Source organism: Nansenia antarctica, assembly GCF_963989245.1.
Source record: "Nansenia antarctica genome assembly, chromosome: 5".
Lineage (NCBI taxonomy): Eukaryota > Metazoa > Chordata > Actinopteri > Argentiniformes > Microstomatidae > Nansenia > Nansenia antarctica.
In genome coordinates, this window is record NC_137690.1 from 24,069,568 (window position 1) to 24,092,206 (window position 22,639).

The 22,639-nt window shown below is 45.4% G+C and overlaps 1 protein-coding gene across 1 annotated transcript; it reads left to right on the forward strand.

Moving 5' to 3' along the window:
• The first annotated feature begins 7,070 nt into the window (after window positions 1-7,070).
• On the forward strand, window positions 7,071-22,547 carry LOC308158848 (putative phospholipase B-like 2). The gene is made up of 12 exons (XM_080532558.1): window positions 7,071-7,104; window positions 7,459-7,552; window positions 7,680-7,838; window positions 7,931-8,031; window positions 8,457-8,671; window positions 8,850-8,944; window positions 9,099-9,259; window positions 9,710-9,805; window positions 20,970-21,041; window positions 21,186-21,338; window positions 21,490-21,652; window positions 21,836-22,547. Exons 3-12 carry the CDS (start codon window positions 7,698-7,700, stop codon window positions 22,004-22,006), a joined length of 1,368 nt encoding a protein of 455 aa, XP_080388684.1. The 5' UTR covers window positions 7,071-7,104; window positions 7,459-7,552; window positions 7,680-7,697; the 3' UTR covers window positions 22,007-22,547.
• Window positions 22,548-22,639: the final 92 nt, after the last annotated feature.

The window sequence follows — 22,639 nt, forward strand, 5'->3', positions numbered from 1 at the left end:
GCCGTGAGAGATCATCAGATGTTCTGTGGGAAATTATCAAATTCCACTTACCGTATTGACCCGAATATAATACGGGTTTTTTTCCCCGGAAAAAAGTTGCATCGTGTTATATTCGCGCCCTAGACTTTTACACGTCAATATTAATTCACAACGTATGGCGCCAAAAGACTGTTCCCCACGCGAGCCACCGTGTTTCTCCCTCTCACACACACCCCAGTGACGGGTGCCTGTCGCCCCCACACTGCAGAACAAGGCTCTACTAATCATGTGTTTAACAGGCAGCATTAACACACACACACAGACAGTCACACATTCAGACACACACACACACACACGCACAGACACACACACACACACATGCACACACACACGCACACACTCTGACACTGCTTCTAATAAGAGGGAGACATAGCAAGCAAGACGTGGGTGCACGTGTGTGTGGTTAGGTGTGTGTGTGTGTGTGGTTAGGTGTGTGTGTGTGTGTGTGTGTGGTTAGGTGTGTGTGTGGGTGTCTTGACCATCTTCAAGGAGGCCAATCAATGCCTCTACATCTCAGGATCTTACAGTAACTTGTTAATGTTCACTATGGTAACCAGAGACAGGGGGGGGAGAGAGGGAGGGAGGGGGGGAGAGGGGTAAACTATTTCTGTATAGAATATTCTATTGCAAAGGCGAGGGAGGCTGGGAGGTGGAAGATAGGGAGGGAGGGAGGCTGGGAGGTGGAAGATAGGTAGGGAGAGAGGGAGGGAGGCTGGGAGAGGGGGGGGGAGAGGGGTAAACTATTTCTGTATAGAATATTCTATTGCAAAGGCGAGGGAGGCTGGGAGGTGGAAGATAGGGAGGGAGAGAGGGAGGGAGGCTGGGAGGTGGAAGATAGGTAGGGAGAGAGGGAGGGAGGGAGAGAGGGAGGCTGGGAGGTAGAAGATAGAGAGGGAGAGAGGGAGGGACGCTGGGAGGTGGAAGAGAGGGAGGGGGATAAACTCATATTTCTGCACTCATTTCTATTCTATGGAGTGTGGTATTCAGGGGTAGGTGGATGTGGGAGGGAGGGAGGGGTGGAGGGAGGGATGTGGGAGGGAGGGAGGGAGGGGGATAAACTCATGTTTGTACTTATTTCTATTCTATGGAGTATGGTATTCAGGGGTGGGTGGATGTGGTAGGGAGGGATGGAGAGAGGGATGTGGGAGGGAGGGAAGGAGGGAGGGAGGAGGTCAACAGTTTATCTATCCTGGTTTTCAGAAGTGTGTATTACAGGGTTCTGTACATGGCTTTGCTTTGATCCTCCTTATTGGAAAATGATCGCTTAAGACCACAGGGACCAGGGCTGCATATAGGGGGCGCAGAGAGGCCTGGGGTGTGTGTGTGTGTGTGTGTGTGAGTGCGTGACTGTGTGTGTGTGTGTGTGTGTGTGTGTGTGTGTGTGTGAGAGTGTGTGGTGTGTGTGTGTGTGTGTGTGTGCGTGTGTGTGTGCGTGTGCGTGTGTGTGTGCGTGTGCGTGTGCGTGTATGTGTGTGCCCATGGTTTTATTGCATTATGTCTGTGATGGATGTTGATGTGTAGACACTGCCAGTGCTGTGATGCATTATGATGCATATATGTATAAAATCATTATCATTAATTCTAAGACATGTGGTGATTAACCGGTTTGCGTCCTAGAAAGGCGATGTGAGCTTCTCTTCAAATAAGGTAGGCCCAAGCAACAATTGAGTTGTTGGCAGATATTACAATTGGACCACGTTTGGTAGTGCATATGCAGGGTTTTTCCTGCATATAGAGAATTATGAGGCGGCCGCCTCCGACAAAACTGCAATTGCGGCACTGCGCCGACGTGGTGGCGGGGGCGCTGTTTCGCAAATAAGTTAGCTTTCGTTTTCGCTAGCGAAATAGCTGATAGTTGATGTTGACTGCTCAAGGAGAATACATATTTGAAAGTACAGAATGCCTGAGAGCCTTATATTGCATTATATTACATTATATTTTGATTGGTCATCTGGTGCCTGAATATTCTTTTTCTTTTTTATTCTATTTAGGTGGACCTTTTCTGATATTGTTGGCTTAGGCTATGATAGAGCTATGATAGAGCTTCTATCATGTAGCCAATCATTTCATCATTCTTGCATTGTGTTTTTGTTAAAAATGGCATGGGATAATGAGTATTGAGAAAAGTATGTGTGTGTGTGTGTGTGTGTGTGTGTGTGTGTGTGTGTGTGTGTGTGTGTGTGTGTTGTGTGTGTGTGTGTGTGTGTGTGTGTGTGTGTGTGTGTGTGTGTGTGTGTGTGTGTGAGAGAGAAACAAAGAGAGAGCGCTTTTGGCATCAGAAGGTTTTTGTAGGTAGCCTACTTCTCTAAAGAGCATTATTACTGTAACTAGTTGGCACTGTATCTCGGATGTGATGCTGCTGTTGCTGCAGTGTGAACTATTGATGGGTATATGCAGTGGCGCCGGCAGGATTAGATTTCATAGTACGCACAGAAACGTAGCAAAACTTTGCAGACTAGCCTACAATATTGATTGATTGATTGAAAACTTTATTAGAAGATTTGCAGAAGTAGGTACATGAAAGTACATATTACATACAAGGTCAACTAAAAGGATAAAAACCCAAGAAAGCCACTGGCTTATTTCAATTGGGGTCCTTGATTCACCTTAACCGAATCTCTGGCCCACAGAGCAGCCAGCCCGGAGGACCAACCCAGAGGTGTGTGGTGTGTGGTGTGTGGTGTGTGGTGTGTGGTGTGTGACTGTGTGGTGTGTGGTGTGTGTGTGTGTGTGTGTGTGTGTGTGTGTGTGTGTGTGTGTGTGTGTGCGTGTGCGTGTGCGTGTGTGCGCGCGCGCTGAGTAGAGATCAACATGGGTCTTGTGTGTAAATTACCGGAGAGTCTTGAATTACAGATTTGCACTTTAAAAATGTGCCTTGACAAGTAAAAGTCATATTAGGTGTAAATGGATTGTATTAATAGGATTGTTGTAACTTTATCAGTTACATGATTAACTTTATAGGTTACATGATTAACTTTATCGGTTACATGATTCACTTTATAGGTTAAATGATTAACTTTATAGGTTACATGATTAACTTGATCGGTTACATGATTCACTTTATAGGTTAAATGATTAACTTTATCGGTTACATGATTAACTTTGTAGGTTACATGATTAACTTTATAGGTTACATTATTGATTAATATGTTACATGATTGAAAATTAAAAGAGATTGATTAATATGTTACATAACTTAAAGAAGTACATTTCTGTTGTATTGACTAAGAATAGGTAGAACTGCAGGTCCCAGAAGGCCTTGCGGCAAGACGTCATAGAAGTTGACAGTTTAGTTTGTTGGTTTTGAGAAATGACTAGGGGACAAGTAATTATATAATAATAATATATAAATCTAAAATACGTAATTTCACATTCTCTTCCTTGTTTTTCATATTGTAGCCATGTATAACGATAGCTCAAGAACGACAAGAAGGAAGCATGAGCAGAACGCACGCCTTCAGCAGGCTACTAGGCGGAGGGAGGAGGCTGCTAAGCTGAAGGCAGCAGAGGAGGCTCTGGTCCTTTGCAGGGAGGAGGTGAAAGAAGGCAGACTGAGAGAGAGCGACCTCCAACAAAAACTCCACGTTATGGAGCAGGAGAAGAGGAGCCTCGTCTGTGACAACTCCGACCTGGAGAAGGAGAGGAGCCAGGCCCTCGCTGCCCAGCGAGAGACTGAGGGGAGCCTGGCCGGGGTCAAGGCGACCCTCCTGGAGACCGCCAACGCCACCAGGGAGGCAGAGGACCACATCAAGGCCCTGCAGAAAGAGGCCCTGGAGGACAAGCTGGCGGCAGCTGAGAAGGCTCAGGTGCTTGACAGGGAGGTGGAGGAAAGCAGACAGAGAGAGAGAGACCTCAAAAGAAAAGTCCATGTTCTGGAGCAGGAGAAGAGGAGTCTTGTCTGTGACAACACCGACCTGGAGAAGGAGAGGAGCCAGGCCCTCGCTGCCCAGCGAGAGACTGAGGGGAGCCTGGCCGGGATCAAGGCGACCCTCCTGGAGACCGCCAACGCCACCAGGGAGGCAGAGGACCACATCAAGGCCCTGCAGAAAGAGGCCCTGGAGGACAAGCTGGCGGCAGCTGAGAAGGCTCAGGTGCTTGACAGGGAGGTGGAGGAAAGCAGACAGAGAGAGAGAGACCTCAAAAGAAAAGTCCATGTTATGGAGCAGGAGAAGAGGAGTCTTGTCTGTGACAACTCCGACCTGGAGAAGGAGAGGAGCCAGGCCCTCGCTGCCCAGCGAGAGACTGAGGGGAGCCTGGCCGGGGTCAAGGCGACTCTCCTGGAGACCGCCAACGCCACCAGGGAGGCAGAGGACCACATCAAGGCCCTGCAGAAAGAGGCCCTGGAGGACAAGCTGGCGGCAGCTGAGAAGGCTCAGGTGCTTGACAGGGAGGTGGAGAAAAGCAGACAGAGAGAGAGAGACCTCAAAAGAAAAGTCCATGTTATGGAGCAGGAGAAGAGGAGTCTTGTCTTGAGCAGAAGAGGAGTCTTGAAGGAGAGGAGCCAGGCCCTCGCTGCCCAGCGAGAGACTGAGGGGAGCCTGGCCGGGGTCAAGGCGACCCTCCTGGAGACCGCCAACGCCACCAGGGAGGCAGAGGACCACATCAAGGCCCTGCAGAAAGACGCCCTGGAGGACAAGCTGGCGGCAGCTGAGAAGGCTCAGGTGCTTGACAGGGAGGTGGAGGAAAGCAGACAGAGAGAGAGAGACCTCAAAAGAAAAGTCCATGTTATGGAGCAGGAGAAGAGGAGTCTTGTCTGTGACAACTCCGACCTGGAGAAGGAGAGGAGCCAGGCCCTCGCTGCCCAGCTGCCTCAGAGGGATGCTAGTGGGAATAAGAAGAAAGGGAAATTCAGGAAATTCTGTTCAATGGTGAAGCGCAAGGTAAAACTGAAATATACAGTGAATTTATAAGAGAGCCACATTCCACATAATTTCACATTAAGGAAATGTAATGTAAAGGTAAAGTCTTACCAGTTTATCGTAAAACAACAGACAAGCTATGCATTGTTGTTGTAGGAATACTGGGGTTTTAAGAGATATGTTCTGTCATTGATTCTTCTTCTGTAACAACTGATATAGTGCAAGAGGACCAACCAGGCTGGTGTCCAGCCTCCAGCTAAAGGACAGAAGGACATCAAGGTAGGTATCCGGCTGCTGAGCTGCTCTCCAGGCAGACGGCGTCCGTCCCCCCAGTAACCGTCTTCACGACGATGGACACAGCAGAGGTAAGTCAACACATAGAACACATAGACCAAGGACATACTAACTAAACTAATAAAGTATTCTATTCTGTAGCTATAGGCCTGGTGAAGCTCATAATATGAACTCTCTCTCCTGTCTCTAGCACCCGGCACGACTCCTCCAGAGGACGCTCACAACTGCAAACAGCCTTGGCCGGAGCTGCTGTCCACCGTGAATAAAAAATAATTTGGATTCCATTCCTTTTGCTTGTGCATTTTTTATTTTTCTTATGAACTTGTTATGCTGAAGATTGTGTAACTAGATAAGTGATCTTAAATATCATAGCTAGAAGCAACTGCGATTACAGCAACAAATATAGTAGCTAAGCATGTTTACTGCTATGCCTGAGGCAATATCCCAATAGAAATGTAATCATAACAAGAATCATATACAAGAATCATAAACAAGAATCATAACAAGAATCATGTACAAGACATATAATGAATCATTAGAAATATACATGAGCTAGAAATGGTATGCCTACTGAAGAAAGATGGTCATCCATTCTCCCTCCCTCCCTCCCTCCCTGATACTAAACAACAAGTAATTACTATTAAAGTGATTATTACTATACATTTATTAACTTTAACTTTATGAAGCAGTTTAATTGGAGTTGTGTTAGCCACATAAAGAAAATACATATCTAGAACTGAATTATGAAGGTTACTATGGGATTAGGTTAGAGAGAGAGAAGGAATGAGGATTGTGTTACAAGCAATATCCCCCTACCTGGTCGTACCCTTAAATGTCCACTAGATGGCAGGCATGTATCAGCATAAAGCAGGGGTCTCCAACCTTTTTTCATCTGAGAGCTACTTTGAAAAAATGTAAGTGGCCGAGCGCTACTCATATCTTATTACTTACATTCATTCACATAACGAATTATTTTGTCTTTTTGTCTCTTTCAAAAAATATTGTGCATGTGTGTAATAAGTGTGTTGACTCATTCCTACACTTAGTTAGATGACTGTCACTGCATGGAGTCTACTACAGTTGTGTATGCTGGAGTGTATCCACTTAGGTTCACTCTTATAGAGTCATTTAAATGGTCATCTGTCAGGCTTGTTCAGAATGTAGATTTCATTACATTCATATCAGAAAAAGCTGATTCGCAAAGGTATGTAGACAAATAAAGCAAATACTTTCAGGGCTGCTTGGTGAATATTCTTATTGTCTGGGTCTACCAGGCTCCAGAAATGTTGTGAATGTTGTTGCGATTGTATAGAATGGAATTACTGTGCAAAACAGAAATGTACATGTTTTGGAAATCTCAGAATTTTGTAACCCTAGTCTACACTAATTGATTGAATGATTAATGGCCAGAAACTATGTTTTAACCGAGAAGTTATGGCTTGTCAAAAACCACAAAAGACAGGAAATTCCAAATGAGCACCACCACCCATAGGTGCACCCTTACACTCCAGCAACACACAGTGTTGATACCTGCTATAGTGCTGCATGTTGCTACTCCACGGTTCTAGAGTATGGTATTATATATACTTTGGTTTCTGATGGGTTGATCATTCAGATAGGCGGGGGAATAGCACCAGGTTGACAGTCAAGACTCAAGAGCGACTCTTATTTTGAAATGCCAGTCCCGGTCGTCACATGATACGGTCATATGACTTGTCGTTGTGGAGATGGCTATAGTCACGTCAACAACATTTGTAAACATTTTTGTTTTGTGCTTTTCGTTGACGTCTATTCGAGCCGAAATTTATTCCGCAGTCCTCGATGAACAAACTGGGCAATTGTCTTTGCACAAGGGCTATCGTAGCGATTATGTCGCCTGGGCGAACTTTACCGACGACATCAAGAACTCAGGGTAAGTACAGTAGCGAGTGAATGAGAAAACTCCTAAGCGAAGTATCAATATCTCTATTTCTATATACATCTGTCATATTGACCTGTGGGAGGTGCGAAAGCTATTTACAATTAGAGATTATAGGGACATTCACATTCTCCCTGGAGTCATTTAGGGCTATGTGTGCCTTACTCAAGGGCATATTAGTGGTGGTGTTCCCAGGTCGGATTTGAACTCTTGACCTTCTGATCCACCCCAACTCACTATCCGCTTCGCCACCAATAACCCTACCCCTAACCATCCATTCATAAGTGCCTTGGCTAGAGTTTGGGATAGGACATCGGCATTGATGTTACATACTCCCTCTTCTCGCAGCTGGGGGTTTCTTGAAGTGACCACTAGCGGACGCTATAATGACAGCATCCAGGCATACACAGCAGGAGCTGTGGAGGCTGCAGTTACCTCCCAGGTCAGGATCGTCCCCATAGCAACTCTAAACCATTGTGCTAATTACATATTTGCTCTGCTTCACATAGCCTACTGCTTATCTAAATCTGTCGTGTGTGTGTGTGTGTGTGTGTGTGTGTGTCTCACAGCTCATCTATAAGCACTGGATGAACACTCTGATGGGGTACTGTGGGCCTTATAAGTTTGAGACGGGTTACTGCGAGCGCCTGAAGAGTTACATCACAGCCAACCTGCAGTGGCTCGGAGAACAGATAGAGGAGCAGCCGCAGTCGCCTTACTGGCACCAGGTATTCATTTGTGTGTGTCATTTGCGCATGCGTGCATGCTCTTCATGGTCCAAACTCGCACAACACACACTCTATCTCTCTCTCTTTTTCAGGTGCGTTTGGCTCTGTTACAGCTGAAGGGACTAGAGGACAGTTATAATGACCAGCTGCTATTTCCCAAAGGCCCTTTCTTACTCAACCCCTTTGGCTTCCTGTAAGTGATATCACTTCTAGATCTTCTATCTTGTTCTAGGCCCTTTCACACAGGAACTTTGTTCCCTGCATCTCTCTCTCTCTCTCTCTCTCTCTCTCTCTCTCTCTCTCTCTCTCTCTCTCTCTCACTCACTCACTCACTCACTCACTCACACACACACACACACACACACACACACACACACACACACACACACACACACGTACACATAGCAAGAGACATTATTCTTTGACGTGGTGAATAGATCCTGTCAATTTGTATACTATATATATTTGTTCCTGTGTGAAAGCACTTTGAGCTGCAATATATTATTATTATTATTATTATTATTATACCGCTTTACATCACATTCTGAATATTTCACCCTTCTGAACCCACCCTAGTCATCCCAGTTCTGACCCCCCCTCCCCCCTCCCTGTGGCCAGACTGTTCCAGATGGGTGGAGATCTGGAGGATTTGGAGTCGGCCCTAAACAAATCCAGTCAATCACAACCATTAGGCTCTGGATCATGTTCGGCCCTCATCAAGCTGTTGCCTGGCAACAAGGACCTGCTGGTGTCACATGATACCTGGAACACCTACCAAGCCATGCTCCGCATCATGAAGAAATACAGCTTTGCCTATCAAGTGTCCCCTACAGGTAGCTAATCTCCTAACTCCCTAACCCTCTCATAGAGATATGCTACCCCAGTGTGTCTCCTACAGGTAACTAACCCTGACCCCTCCAGTAACCTCTAGTTCAGAGTGTTTTCATGAACCCTCTCATATAGAACTTGACTGTGCGGTTCTGTGCCCTGAGGTCTGTTCTGTGTTCTCAGACAGTGAAAGTCTCCCCGGAGGAACCCAGGCATTCTCCTCCTATCCCGGATCCATCTTCTCTGGTGATGACTTCTACATTCTCAGCAGCGGGCTGGTGAGAGCTGTGTGTGTGTGTGTGTGTGTGTGTGTGTGTGTGTGTGTGTGTGTGTGTGTGTGTGTATGTGTGTGTAACTGTCATAGAACAGTTTTAAGTAAATGGAATAGTTTAGCTAATTGAACTCATCCCACGTTCCTCTATTCCTCCACAGGTTACTTTGGAAACCACTATTGGCAACAGCAACCCTGCCCTCTGGAAATTTGTTCAACCAACTGGAGCTGTCCTGGAGTGGTTGAGGAATATTGTGGCCAATCGGCTAGCTACAAATGGAAAGGAGTGGGCAGAGATTTTCAGCATGTACAATAGTGGAACGTGAGTGCACACACTTAGAACCTGTACCTCCTAACCTTCCCAACCCCCCCAAGGAGGCAGTTTATTGGAGCAGAGTATTGGAACTGATGAGTGTGAGCAAACATCACATGAGGTCAGCTGAGGGGTGTGTGTGTGCGCGTGTGTGTGTGTGTGTGTGTGTGTGTGTGTGTGTGTGTGTGTATCAGCGTCAGCTGACAGTTTTATTTCTCTCTGAAGTGCTGAGTCTTGCCCTCTTGTGTGTGTCAGAACTGATTTAGACCTACAGATCTAAAGACTCTTTTTCTCCCTCTCACACACACACACACACACACACACACACACACACACACACACACACACACACACTCAGCCCTGGGAGTGTAGAATTACAGGCCAGAGGTCAAAGGTGAATTTCAGGCAGTTATCTCTGCTGCTTTCTCATGTTGTTATTTCTGTGTGTTTTGTGTGAAGGTATAATAACCAGTGGATGATCGTGGACTATAAACACTTCACCCCGGGGAAGACGGATATTAAGGGCCAACTCTTCACTGTGCTGGAGCAGATTCCGTAAGTCTGTGTACACACTGTCTCCCGGCAAAAGCTCCGGACTAGCCCCCCTCTTAACGGGTCAGATCTATCGGCCCAAAGGGTGCAAAATTAATCTAAAGTTTTTACAGTTGACAAGAAGGCACTACCCTGCCTCTAAACACTGTCACTAACCCTCCTTACCCTAAACCCTAAACATTCCATCCCTATACCCCTCTTCTCAAACTTATGATAGCCAATTATTGTTTAGTGCCTTACTTCCCTTTTTTATTGGAAAGTACATAAATTCCCCAGGTGGAAACCACCCTTTCTGGGTCTCTGCACGGCATCCTTAGATGTCTGCAGAGTTGTGTCGTTATGGCGCTTCTCCACTACCATACCGTACCAGAACCTGTGCGCCCGCTTTGTTTTGCTTTCTCCACTGCCAACTGGCCCGTACCAGGCCGTAGTACCCGTATGATTTTAGCTACCCTTCCTGACTCGGAGCGGAAGGTACCATCTGTGCTACAAAGTGACGCGTCATACAGCTGTTGTTTACAATGGTCCGAGAGCCTTGAGACCATTTGAGTGTGCAAATGCTGCTTTTTTCCACTCTATTTGATACTCTTCAGCTGCAGCACCCCAGCTAAGTCTGATCACGGATGAGCGGTGGTATTTTCACTATATTGGGAACAATATAAGCGCCAATAGTCAACCTCTCTTGAGGCCTGGCAGCCGTCTTGGCTAGGGCTAAAGGCTAATTGGAGAACTTCCCTCTGGTGACATCTTGGCTAATGGCTACTGGCTAAAAAGAGGAAGTTCCTCCTCTCCCTGAGACCATCTGGTCAAGAAGGGGAAAGTTTACTTGTTCTTAGGCTGAGATTATTTTGGTAAAAAGGGAACTCCTTTCTCTTCAAGCTCTGCCACTAGTTCAACATAAATCATTGTTTTAATCAATATAACGTTATCATTGACTAAATGCCCTCTGGGCTCGTTGTCACATGTCAATGGTACATTATGATGGAAACGGATGGACAAAGTCGCTGTTTGAATCAAAGAAAATTATTTTAATAATTACCACTCTCGGGTAAGGACCAACAAAAAATTCAACATAACGACAAAAACAAACACAAAGGAATAATAATGATAATAATAAAAAAGAACTAAAGAGAATAGCAAATACTAATGCTGTGCAGACAGGTAAGAAGCCAGGAGTGGAGTGTTCTCTGGTCTTTTATACTTGGGGCACCAGGTGCAATCAGCACCTGAGGAACAGGACACAGGTGTTAGACATCAAGTAATCCCAGAACCACACTATACAAGACAGACACCGAGACAGACAGAGTGCGTGCGTGCGTGCGTGCGAGCTTGTGAGCTTGTGAGGGTAAACCCATGAAGATCCATCCAGATGTATACCAGACAACAAATACCCCAACACCCAGACAGACAAACAGACAGATACCCATGTGGTCACACATCACAATCAACAACAAGATTAAACACATTGGTCCTATCTCAAGTCTTATCATTCATCATCTTTAACACTCATAATGCGGGGTACACACATAAGGATTTTCGGATGTCTGAAAACGACAGAAAACGCCCGATTATCAGATGGATCTTAACATTTTCCTATAACAAAATCCTGTGGTGTGAGGTGTGTTAAGAGTCAATTCTCTTCAATTTTGCAATCAACTCTCCCGACAACCTGCTCGGAAAATGGGCTTGGGGAATGACAGATTCCGGACTCTCTAGAGTCTCGTTCCCCAAGCCAGAAATCTCGCGTGAACCCATCCTTTTAATATTGCCTTTAAATTACAAAATAATTAAATTAAGATTATTGATCATCATGATTAAAGCACTTTGAGCCGCAACGTTTGCAGGAAAAGCGCTATACAAATAAAGTTATTATTATTATTATTATTATTATCTAACGTAGTACCCTGACTGACCTGTACGAGACAACCATGTGCGACAGGGCAAATAAAGTGCAGAATAACGAAAAGAAGAAGTCAGCTCGCTTCTTGATTGGCTACATTATAGTTAGACTCGCGAGCAGGGTTGCCAGATGTAAATGACATGTTCCACCCTAACCACAGTCTAAAACCGCTAATTCCACCAAAATATCTGGCAACCCTATGATTTCTGGTCGTAATTATTGAACACATTTCACATTTACGATTGCCGGCCACGCCCATTTTCCGAGCAGGTTGTCGGGAGAGACAATTGACAATTGACAATTGACAATTGATTGACTCTTAACACACCTCACACCCCAGGATTCTGTTATAGGAAAATGTTAAGAGCCATTTGATAACCGGGCGTTTTCTGTTGTTTTCAGCCACCCGAAAATCGGTGAAATCTCAGAAAATCCTTATGTGTGTACCCCGCTTAACTCTCTTTGATTATAGAGGCACTGTTTGTACCAGCTACATTACATTTCATATACATCTTGCAACACAATCAATCCCATTCTAGTGGGTATTGTCGTGTATTCTTATTGGTTATGAATCAAAGAACAGTTAGTTTAAGACAATTTAATCAGTTACAGGCAGATTTATACATTACATGCGTTCCCCATGGACCCCGGGTGGGAAGAGCGAGAGCTCTCTCCCTCTGTCCCCGTTTCCTTCCAGAGGGGAGGGGCCAGCGTGTGTGTGTGTCTTTGCCCAACCCCCAGGTCTCTGATAGCTGGTCCAGGGGCCATCTGTTAATGATCAGTGTGTGTGTGTGTGTGTGTGTGTGTGTGTTTAAAATATACTACATATTCATACATAGATCATACATACTACAGAAATATACGACACATCCCCCCTCGGACCACCCAGAGGGTGTTCCGAAACTAAACTACCATAAAACAAAAACAAAAACACAAAACCCCACAAAACATCCCCAAAAAAAAAAAAAAAAATAAAAAAAAATAAACAACAACAGACAGAAAAACTACACCAACACACAACACAAGAAGCACAATAACACAGACCAACCCCGGACCAGTATTAGGAACCAAAGATATCATAAACAAAAAATAGAAAACAACCAATAATAAAAAGAATTTTGAAAATAACAATCACAATTAAACTAAACACAGTTCATCATGCACAAATCAATACAGAAACTTCCAACGACCGATGTTTTCTTTGTCCTTGAAGCGTCAGGGTCAGAGGTTACTAGCACTTGTACCCAGTTGGAGAACAGCCTTTACCGCTGTCTCAGATTGCTAACACTTTCATAGTCAGGAGCTTTCCATTTTCGTTGCGCTAGGAACAGAACCTCTCTCCTAGCTTTGTATAACCACCACATCACTTCTCAACTGACCTCAATCACACGATATAGAAACAAACAAACAATACACAAATAATGACATTCAGTTATCATAACACATAATTCTCCAACAGTAAGCATAGGACAAAGGGAATGCATTAATGCATAGATCTTCACCTCAGGTGAGGACTAGTCTTCTGAAAAGTTCATTAACATGGACTGAGTGACTGATTTTCCAAAAACAGTCAATGAGGCCCTGTCTCCTAAGAAAGTCAAAAATCATGTCTGCTATAATAGGTGCTCCTGTCTTAGCAAAATAAGTTTCCCATGCCCCTAAGACCGTTTCCAGCCATGCTATCATCTGCTGTCCATTCCCGTCGTTCCCTTTGATCTGCTGCTTCACTACCCTATTCATAGTCTTTAATCTTTTCCTAACTGGTCGTCGTCCGTCAGTGTCATTGAGGTTAAGGCAGCCGCCTGGTCCCCTCCCACGCTGATCAAGGTCTGGGGAGTCGCCCTCAGCATCATCTGAAGCATGGTGCAGGCACTCGCCAGCATCCCCAGTAGCACAGGTGTCCAGGCTTTGGACACTCCCAGGCTGGACCTCCAGACTGTCAGCACTCTCTGCTTCGTTGGTTTCTGGTTCATTGGCATCTGGACAGCTTTCCACTGTCCCCTCGGTTTCAGGCACTGCCGGTAATGTCACTGGCTGTAACACTGGCATTGCCACTGGCTCTGGCAACACCACAGCATCTCCTCGTAGCTCCTCCTTCTCAGGTTCTCTGGGGACCTCGGCACCTGTTGGCACAACATCCTGCCTACTCTGTACATCCACCCCCCTGTCCACCACCCGTGGCCCTATTGGGGTAGGGATATGCCCAAACACCACTGGTGTACCCACTCTGATGTTGTTTCTCCAACAGACCCCACATTGACCTAAAGCATGGTCAATCTGTTCCATCAAATATGGACTCCAAAACCCATATTTCTTGGTGATCTTGCGTCTTACCTCCCCCCTAGCCACATGTGCTAATCCATGGGCTTCCTGTATTAACATGCCTAATAAATCTGAGGGTGCTACAACCAACCCCTCATGATTCCTCCATAGACCTGTGTCATCCTGACTTGCCCCCCTTGCTAGCCAAACGCTCTTGTCTAACGTAGTTACTCTACTCTGTAACATCAATAAATCCTCAAGTGTGACCATGCCCTGTAATTGCTTTTCATGTGTGACCAGAAGACCTTTACCTGCCTTGTCTGCTCCTGTAATGGCTTTGGCTGCATCCTCTGCAGCCCTGTTACCTTGTGTGACATGTGATGAGTCAGACCTGTGTGTGGCACACTTCACTATGGCTAATTCCTTTGGCTTCATCATGGCTTGTAACAGCTTCATGATCTGTGCGTGATGCTGTATAGGCGTACCATCAGTTCTCTTAAAACCCCGCCCCCTCCATACAGCTCCATTAAAATGACAAACATTATGTGCATAGGCAGAGTCGGTGTACACTGTCACTCTCCGTCCGGTTCCCAAGTTGCATGCTTCCGTGAGGGCAATCAATTCAGCCAACTGAGCCGAGCAAGGCTGAGGAACTGCCTCAGCCTGTTCTACAATAAACTTTGAATTCTGTGCTTTAACTAAGGAATACCCAGCGCACAAAGTTTCTCCTACCCCGTAACAAGACCCATCAACCCAATATTCTATATCAGCTCCCTTTAAAGGCAAAGCTTGTAGGTCTGTTCTATGCTTAATCACTCTGGCTGTCGATGGAATCTGAACACCGGATGGCACCGTCACCTGACAGCCGTCAGGTGTGCATTTTACTGTACAGTTCAATTGGCATAGAGCATCTCTCCCTAGCAGCCCTGTTGGCGTGTGTTCTGACACAAGTGTTGACAGAGTTGCTCTCTGTCCCTTGTACTCTAAGTCTACAAGCTCAGTTGTAGGAATCAGCTGTTTAATTCCCTCAAATCCGATTGTCTTCACATATTCTCTAGACATAGGGAGGTGCGTGGCGCCTTCAGGCTTCTGTGTCACCACCAGCTGGCACCTCCCACTCGGATCTTCCGGGCACCCCTATAGGCCAGCTGCTGGGCCTCCGTAAGGGTTCATCACTCCTGGAGCAGGTGTAGTAGGGGGCCAATATCCTCCTCCTTGGCTCCCCCCTGCGCCCCCCTGGGGCCTGTTGCAGCAGGCACAGGCTAGATGTCCATTCTGGTCGCATTGGCATGGTTCTAGCATCTCCTTCCCTGCTGCTGTCCATCCCCCTGGTGGTGGTCCTTGGCCAGGCTGTGTGTACATCTGGTATGGAACCGCTTGCACCCCTGGTGGCCCTTGTGGGTATGGATACCCCCCTTGTGGCCCCTGTGGGTAGGACTGGTAAGTAGCAGGATACCCCCCTTGTGGCCCCTGTGAGTAGGACTGGTAAGTAGCAGTCTGCACTCCAGGTGGCTGTTGCTGTGGGGCTAAAGCCTGCACTCCCTCTATGTTCCTCTCGCTTTCAGTCAATTGCAAATGAGTCAATATTCTGAGGGATTCTTCGTCTCGTGCCTTCTGTATCTGAATGTTCTTTCGATATAACTCAACTTGATGAGCTACGTGGTCTATATAAACAGCTTTGTTCATGTGTCGTAGCCCCACCACTTCTGCTAGCTTATCCTTAACTGGGGTAGGAAGCCCTTCTTGTATTTTTTCCCTGATTATGGATTTTTCTAAGGGGTTATCTTCAGCGTCTTTCCCTGTCACACTTCTCCATTGAGAGTGCACACGGGCAACATAACTCCTGGGATTCTCATCCCCCCCCAGTGGCTTCACAATGATATTGTCTGGGTGAATGTGAGTAGGGTAGGTCTCTCTGATTGCTTTCCACAGCCTGCCTCTGTTTGCTGCGAAGAGCTCTGGATCATAAACTGATGTATTGATATATCTATGAAGTCCTGCCTTCATCAATATTTCCTGCATTGTATCCAATCCTGCAATAAAAGCTAAGAGTCTTTTCAGGTCTCCCATCGCGGCCTGCGTTCCTGTCAGTATCACGTCGACCTCTCGCGTCCACGAATGTCCTCCCTCTTGAAGAACTGGGAGTTTCTCGATCACTTCAGACAAATCTGTATGATGCCACGGATGATATTCCATCTTGTTACCCCGAATCAGCACTGGACAGTTCTTTAATGTATGTGATGACATTCGGTGACAATCTCCCTCTTTCTCCGGGCGTCTTCTCCCACCTTTCCTTTCGGCTGTGGCTATCATCTTCCTGACCTGCGCGTTGTAGCCTCCATCTGCATTGTCGTCATCACTTGAGTCTTCACTGCCATCTTCGCTGTCATCTTCCTCGTCACTCCTGTCGTCCCCTTTTCCCCTTGGCTCCTTCTTCTTCTGGGAAGGTTCCTCCAGTGCCTTAGCATATGGAGGGGGACTGGAGGCAGGACACAGGTCTAGGGATGAAATGTTCAATTTCTGTTCCAGTGTTCTGGCCAATTCTTTTTTCTTTTCCGGTTCCATCTGAGCTATTTTCTGTCCCTCTACCTTAAATAGATCTAAAATAGCTAACTCTAACTTGCGTTTCTCTGATCTAATCTTTCCTCTTTGATGTGCTTTGTGCCCATTGATAAGTATTTCCAATGTTGCAATTAATTGTAAATTAATGCTGCCCTCTTTCGGCCACGGCTGTTCAATGTATGCCCAACGGCTATTCCATTTCGTAGACATTTTGCTAATTTCCCTAACAAGAGGATTCATTTTTTCCACTACAGCCATAGGGGATAACGTAGCCAACATTCCACGATGTTCACTAATATCTTTTAACAGCTTCGTGGAATTCGACCCCATTCTACTTTGCTCAATATGCTGACAATATTCTATATTAGATAAGGTGTACGCTTCTTACAACCCACCTTATTTTGTCTTGTTTGCTAAACAAATGCTAGTCCAATATAACTGTATTAACCATCCCCACAAAAACCCTGCAACTTCAGAATAACAGACTTGCCTCTTGTGTATGTCAGTGCAGTATTAACTTAAATCTAATAGCTGTGTAAGTACTTTATACTTAAATGTGTTTCCTAATTGTTTATGAATATGTGTCACTTGATTACTCATTCAATACTAATTACAATTCTGGTCAACACAATTATTAAATCACAAAGGCTGATCAACACCTAAGTATTCACCGATCCACAAAAACCCTTTTACTGCTCAACTATCAAATATGTACTATTCTGCTATTCCTTAATCAAACACTGTGGAAATGACCTAACTAAAATAAAATATGTAAATTACAAATATTAATTACAACCTGTAAATAAATCGACTTGTTATTTGGAAAAGAATGAATGATTAATTAGAATTATTCATTGACACTTCATTGATGCAAACCTGTGAAGTCATTCAGCTATTTATCAAAATATCAAAAAAGGAATGATTATCATTAGATTATCACAAAACAATTGATCAAAGTTTTGTGAAACAGATAATGAATGATCTGAATAATTAATTCAACCAATTAGTAATTAATTAAATTAATTAAAGTAATTTAATATAGAACAATCATTTAAAAACATCAATCTATGAGTGATCTCTACAGATCTCTCGTCAACATTCTATGCAAGCAGGCAGGGCCGTTTTATTGGGGTCTGTGACCCTGCTGTGATTCTGCTCAGGGAAAGCAGCCTTGTCTAGGCTCACGCACAAATTGCCTCATATGCTTTGAATCTAACCTAAAGTCACAATCTATCTTTACTTTTAACAAACTATGACAAATATCTTTAAACTACTTTAAATCCCCCGATGATCAATTCACTATCTTTCAATCCAGTTAGACTATTATTTATCTCATTCAAATATTCTACAATGCAGTCTCTTCACAGAGATATCTAGGCTTCTTTGTGTCCGCGTGTCTGCGCGCGTGCCCGAGCGTGCGTGTTATCGCTCCGCTTACACAGGACAACACAAATGGCGTCTACACTCCGCTGACAGTACACTGCAAATGGCCGCCCACACAATGGCGTCCTCTCACACAGACAAAGAGTAATGGCGTCTACAGTTCTGCTCATATGTTTTTCACTGCTACAATAATGCTCTTTCACATATCTTACAAAATAGACTTCATAATCCACCCACACTCCAACACATAAACACAACCTCACCGAATTTTACACAGACACACACGATATTCCAATACCGTACAAACAAATCACATCAATACCATCAAACACTATATTTTACAAAAAACAGGCTTCAAAGTCCGGCTCTCACCACCCACCCATCAAAGATTATGAAAAGTTTGCTTCTATTCCAACAAGATTACCGTTACACAGATTCTTTTGACTATAACTTATCTGAGATTTACAGTCTTTTTTAAACACACCAATCGACTAGAGAGAGATCTCTGCAGAAAATCTACCTTCTTCGTTAGATTGAAGTTTGCAAAATACTGTAAATTAAGTTATATTATCTCCTGGCTAGCTCGCCATTACTGTCGTGTATTCTTATTGGTTATGAATCAAAGAACAGTTAGTTTAAGACAATTTAATCAGTTACAGGCAGAGTTATACATTACATGCGTTCCCCATGGACCCCGGGTGGGAAGAGCGAGAGCTCTCTCCCTCTGTCCCCGTTTCCTTCCAGAGGGGAGGGGCCAGCGTGTGTGTGTGTCTTTGCCCAACCCCCAGGTCTCTGATAGCTGGTCCAGGGGCCATCTGTTAATGATCAGTGTGTGTGTGTGTGTGTGTGTGTGTGTTTAAAATATACTACATATTCATACATAGATCATACATACTACAGAAATATACGACAGTATCTTAGATATATTGATTTCTCTCAGAGTACAAGTGTTCAGCGTTTTCACTTCCTGATTATATTTTTGTGCAAGCGGTAAGCGTGAGTTACATTTCATGGCAAATTATTCTGTCAGAACATCACAGAGACAATCATCATAGCAAATTCCATATCTTCTGGAGTCGTTTGTGGTATACCATGGTTGTCAATCATGTGGAACAGTTCAATGTCCTAGTTCAAGTCCCGACCCGGCATTAGATCCTCCTCGGACGGAGGTGGGGTCTGCTCATCGTTGCCCTCTGCTGATGGTGTTATAATGACCCCTGTTAGGATCATCTGTGATGTGTCTCCCTCTCCTGGCCCTGTGGCTAGTTGCTAATGCTCTTCTTCATCTTCTCTGATGAAATCAGTATAGTGGAGTTTGAGGAACTTTTGACATTGGTGATGTAATGCACAGGCCTGTCAAACTGAACCGGGTCTAGGAGGGTCCACCCTGGCGGAAGATTCCAGCAAGGCAGGGATATGTCTTTTGTCTCAGTCCCTGGGTCTTTAGCCGTTGGTTTAGCTGTTGTCCGGGGATCTGAGATCTGTTTACTGAGCTGGGATAGATATCTGGCCTCATCCTGTGCCTTTCGTCTCCTCAAATATAAGGCAGTATTTCTGTACTTTAGGTTATAAACCTTAACTGGACTCCCCGCTGCACTATGCTCGACTGCGTATTCATCTGGGTCATAATAGTGGAACCTAGGTCCCCACTGGTGATACTTCTGACCAATCGTGCTCTGACTCAGTGTCCCTGAGTGTTACTGACGCCTCACTCTCAGTCTCAGAAACGGACAGGCTTAAGGCTTCATCATCCTCTGGTTCATAAATGAAACCCCTAGATCTCCTTCCCCCGGTGGACAGCTCCATGCGGGTAGAGGTTTGGGAGGCCTGAGATCTAGGAAAATGGCTTTGGGGCTCAGGTGTCTCTATCCTAGCGACTTCTAGCGGTTCGTTGTTGGATGTAAGGTATCATGGATATTTTCAACAACACACAATGCACCCAAACCCATCCACCATGTACACCTCAACACACCCACCATGTACACCTCAACACACCCACCATGTACACCTCAACACACCCACCATGTACACCTCAACACACCCACCATGTACACCTCAACACACCCACCATGTGCACCTCAACACACCCACCATGTGCACCTCAACACACCCACCATGTACACCTCAACACATCCACCATGTACACCTCAACACACCCACCATGTGCACCTCAACACACCCACCATGTACACCTCAACACACCCACCATGTGCACCTCAACACACCCACCATGTACACCTCAACACATCCACCATGTACACCTCAACACACCCACCATGTACACCTCAACACACCCACCATGTGCACCTCAACACACCCACCATGTGCACCTCAACACACCCACCATGTGCACCTCAACACACCCACCATGTACACCTCAACACATCCACCATGTACACCTCAACACACCCACCATGTGCACCTCAACACACCCACCATGTACACCTCAACACACCCACCATGTGCACCTCAACACACCCACCATGTACACCTCAACACATCCACCATGTACACCTCAACACACCCACCATGTACACCTCAACACACCCACCATGTGCACCTCAACACACCCACCATGTGCACCTCAACACACCCACCATGTACACCTCAACACATCCACCATGTACACCTCAACACACCCACCATGTGCACCTCAACACACCCACCATGTACACCTCAACACACCCACCATGTACACCTCAACACACCCACCATGTGCACCTCAACACACCCACCATGTGCACCTCAACACACCCACCATGTACACCTCAACACATCCACCATGTACACCTCAACACACCCACCATGTACACCTCAACACACCCACCATGTACACCTCAACACACCCACCATGTGCACCTCAACACACCCACCATGTACACCTCAACACACCCACCATGTACACCTCAACACACCCACCATGTACACCTCAACACACCCACCATGTACACCTCAACACACCCACCATGTACTCAGATCAACCCCTAACCAGCTTCTCAACTCCATCCAACCCAAACAATGAATGAGTATCTAATCTCTCTAATCTAATCATTGTTGTAGGGGGCTAGTGGTTTACACAGATAAAACCCAGGAACTGTTGGAGAAGGGCTACTGGGCCAGTTACAACATCCCGTAAGTACCAAGAACCATATAATTAATTACATCAACTACAAAATGCAGGAATAGAGAGGTGTGTTCTGAGTCTGAGGATTTGACTCAGAACCTCCCATTATTATTATTTACATGAGATGTGATGCAAACTGTGTGTGTGTCCAGGTACTATGAGGTGGTGTTTAACACCAGCGGCTGTCGAGAGCTGGTAGAGAAGTTTGGTCCGTGGTTCTCCCTGGACCAGAACCCCAGAGCTCAGATCTTCAGACGGAACCAGACCAAAGTCACAGACATGGACTCCATGGTCCGCCTCATGAGGTATGGCCAGCCAATAAGAAGCCTCACATCAGATGTGTTACAGGAGGTGCTGGTAAAAACCTGAACACCATGCTAGTTTTGTGCTGCTACCATCGTCCCTGTATTTCTTTACGCAGTGCCCACTTATGAGTATCTGCCTCTCTGCTCTTAGGTACAATAACTTTGAGGAGGACCCGTTGTCTCGGTGCGAGGGCTGCAACCCGCCTGCTAACGGGGAGAATGCTATTTCAGCACGGTCAGACCTGAACCCTGCCAATGGGACGTATCCCTTCGGAGCCCTGAGACAGAGACCACACGGGGGAACAGACATGAAGGTATGTCTTTCTCCCGCACTCTCTAAACTCATTCAGACAGTGTCATTTGAGGTTAGGTGTTTAGTGCAGTGACATCATGCCACATCATTATATCTGTTAGTCTCTAGTGAGGGACTGATTGGCGTGTGTGTGTGTGTGTGTGTGCACGTGTGTGCGTGTGTGTGCACGTGTGTACTTCTGCAGGTGACGTCGTATGGAATGTTCCGTGAGTTTGGTCTGCTAGCGGTGAGCGGGCCTACCTGGGACCAGGTACCACCCTTCCAGTGGAGCTCCTCCCCCTACAGTGACCTGATGCACATGGGCCACCCTGACACCTGGGCCTTCACACCTGTACATGTCACCTGGTCCCCCTAACCATACCCCTCACACCCCCTCACCGCTGAGCCTTCACATACCTGTATACGTCAACTGTACACTTCTCCCTCACTGCTATCCTTATGTTTTATTTCAAAAGGGAAAGGAATCATAACTTTTGCACTTTTGGGTTAGCATATGTATCTAAAGCTCTGGTGTAACTACATTGAGAAAAGGGAAATGGCTGTAACAAAGAACATATCTCGTAATGTGATGTGAGATCTGCAAAAACTCTGTTTTCAGAGAGAATAGATTTTCCCTTTAGACAGTGCAAAGGTAGAACCTAAAACATGAAATGAATTGCACTAGCCTATTAATTTAGGCAACATGAAATAAGACATTGTGGGTGCGATGATTAGATTTATAAGGAATATTGCTGCTATGGTATTATTTTAATTGAAGCATATCTCTACAATGACAATGCGATTTGATTTGAACTTGTTTTCATATTTTTTTATTCAAAGGTGTAATGTAGGCCTACTCAGTGTTGTATTTGTAATGCACTGATAAATTATTGTGGCATTAAAGATTTCTTAAAGATTGTGGCGTTAAAGATTAAAGATTGCTTTTGGGCGAATGTCATCCTTATAATACTTTTCTGATATCAAAGACGTCAGATTCTGTTTGTCAAGA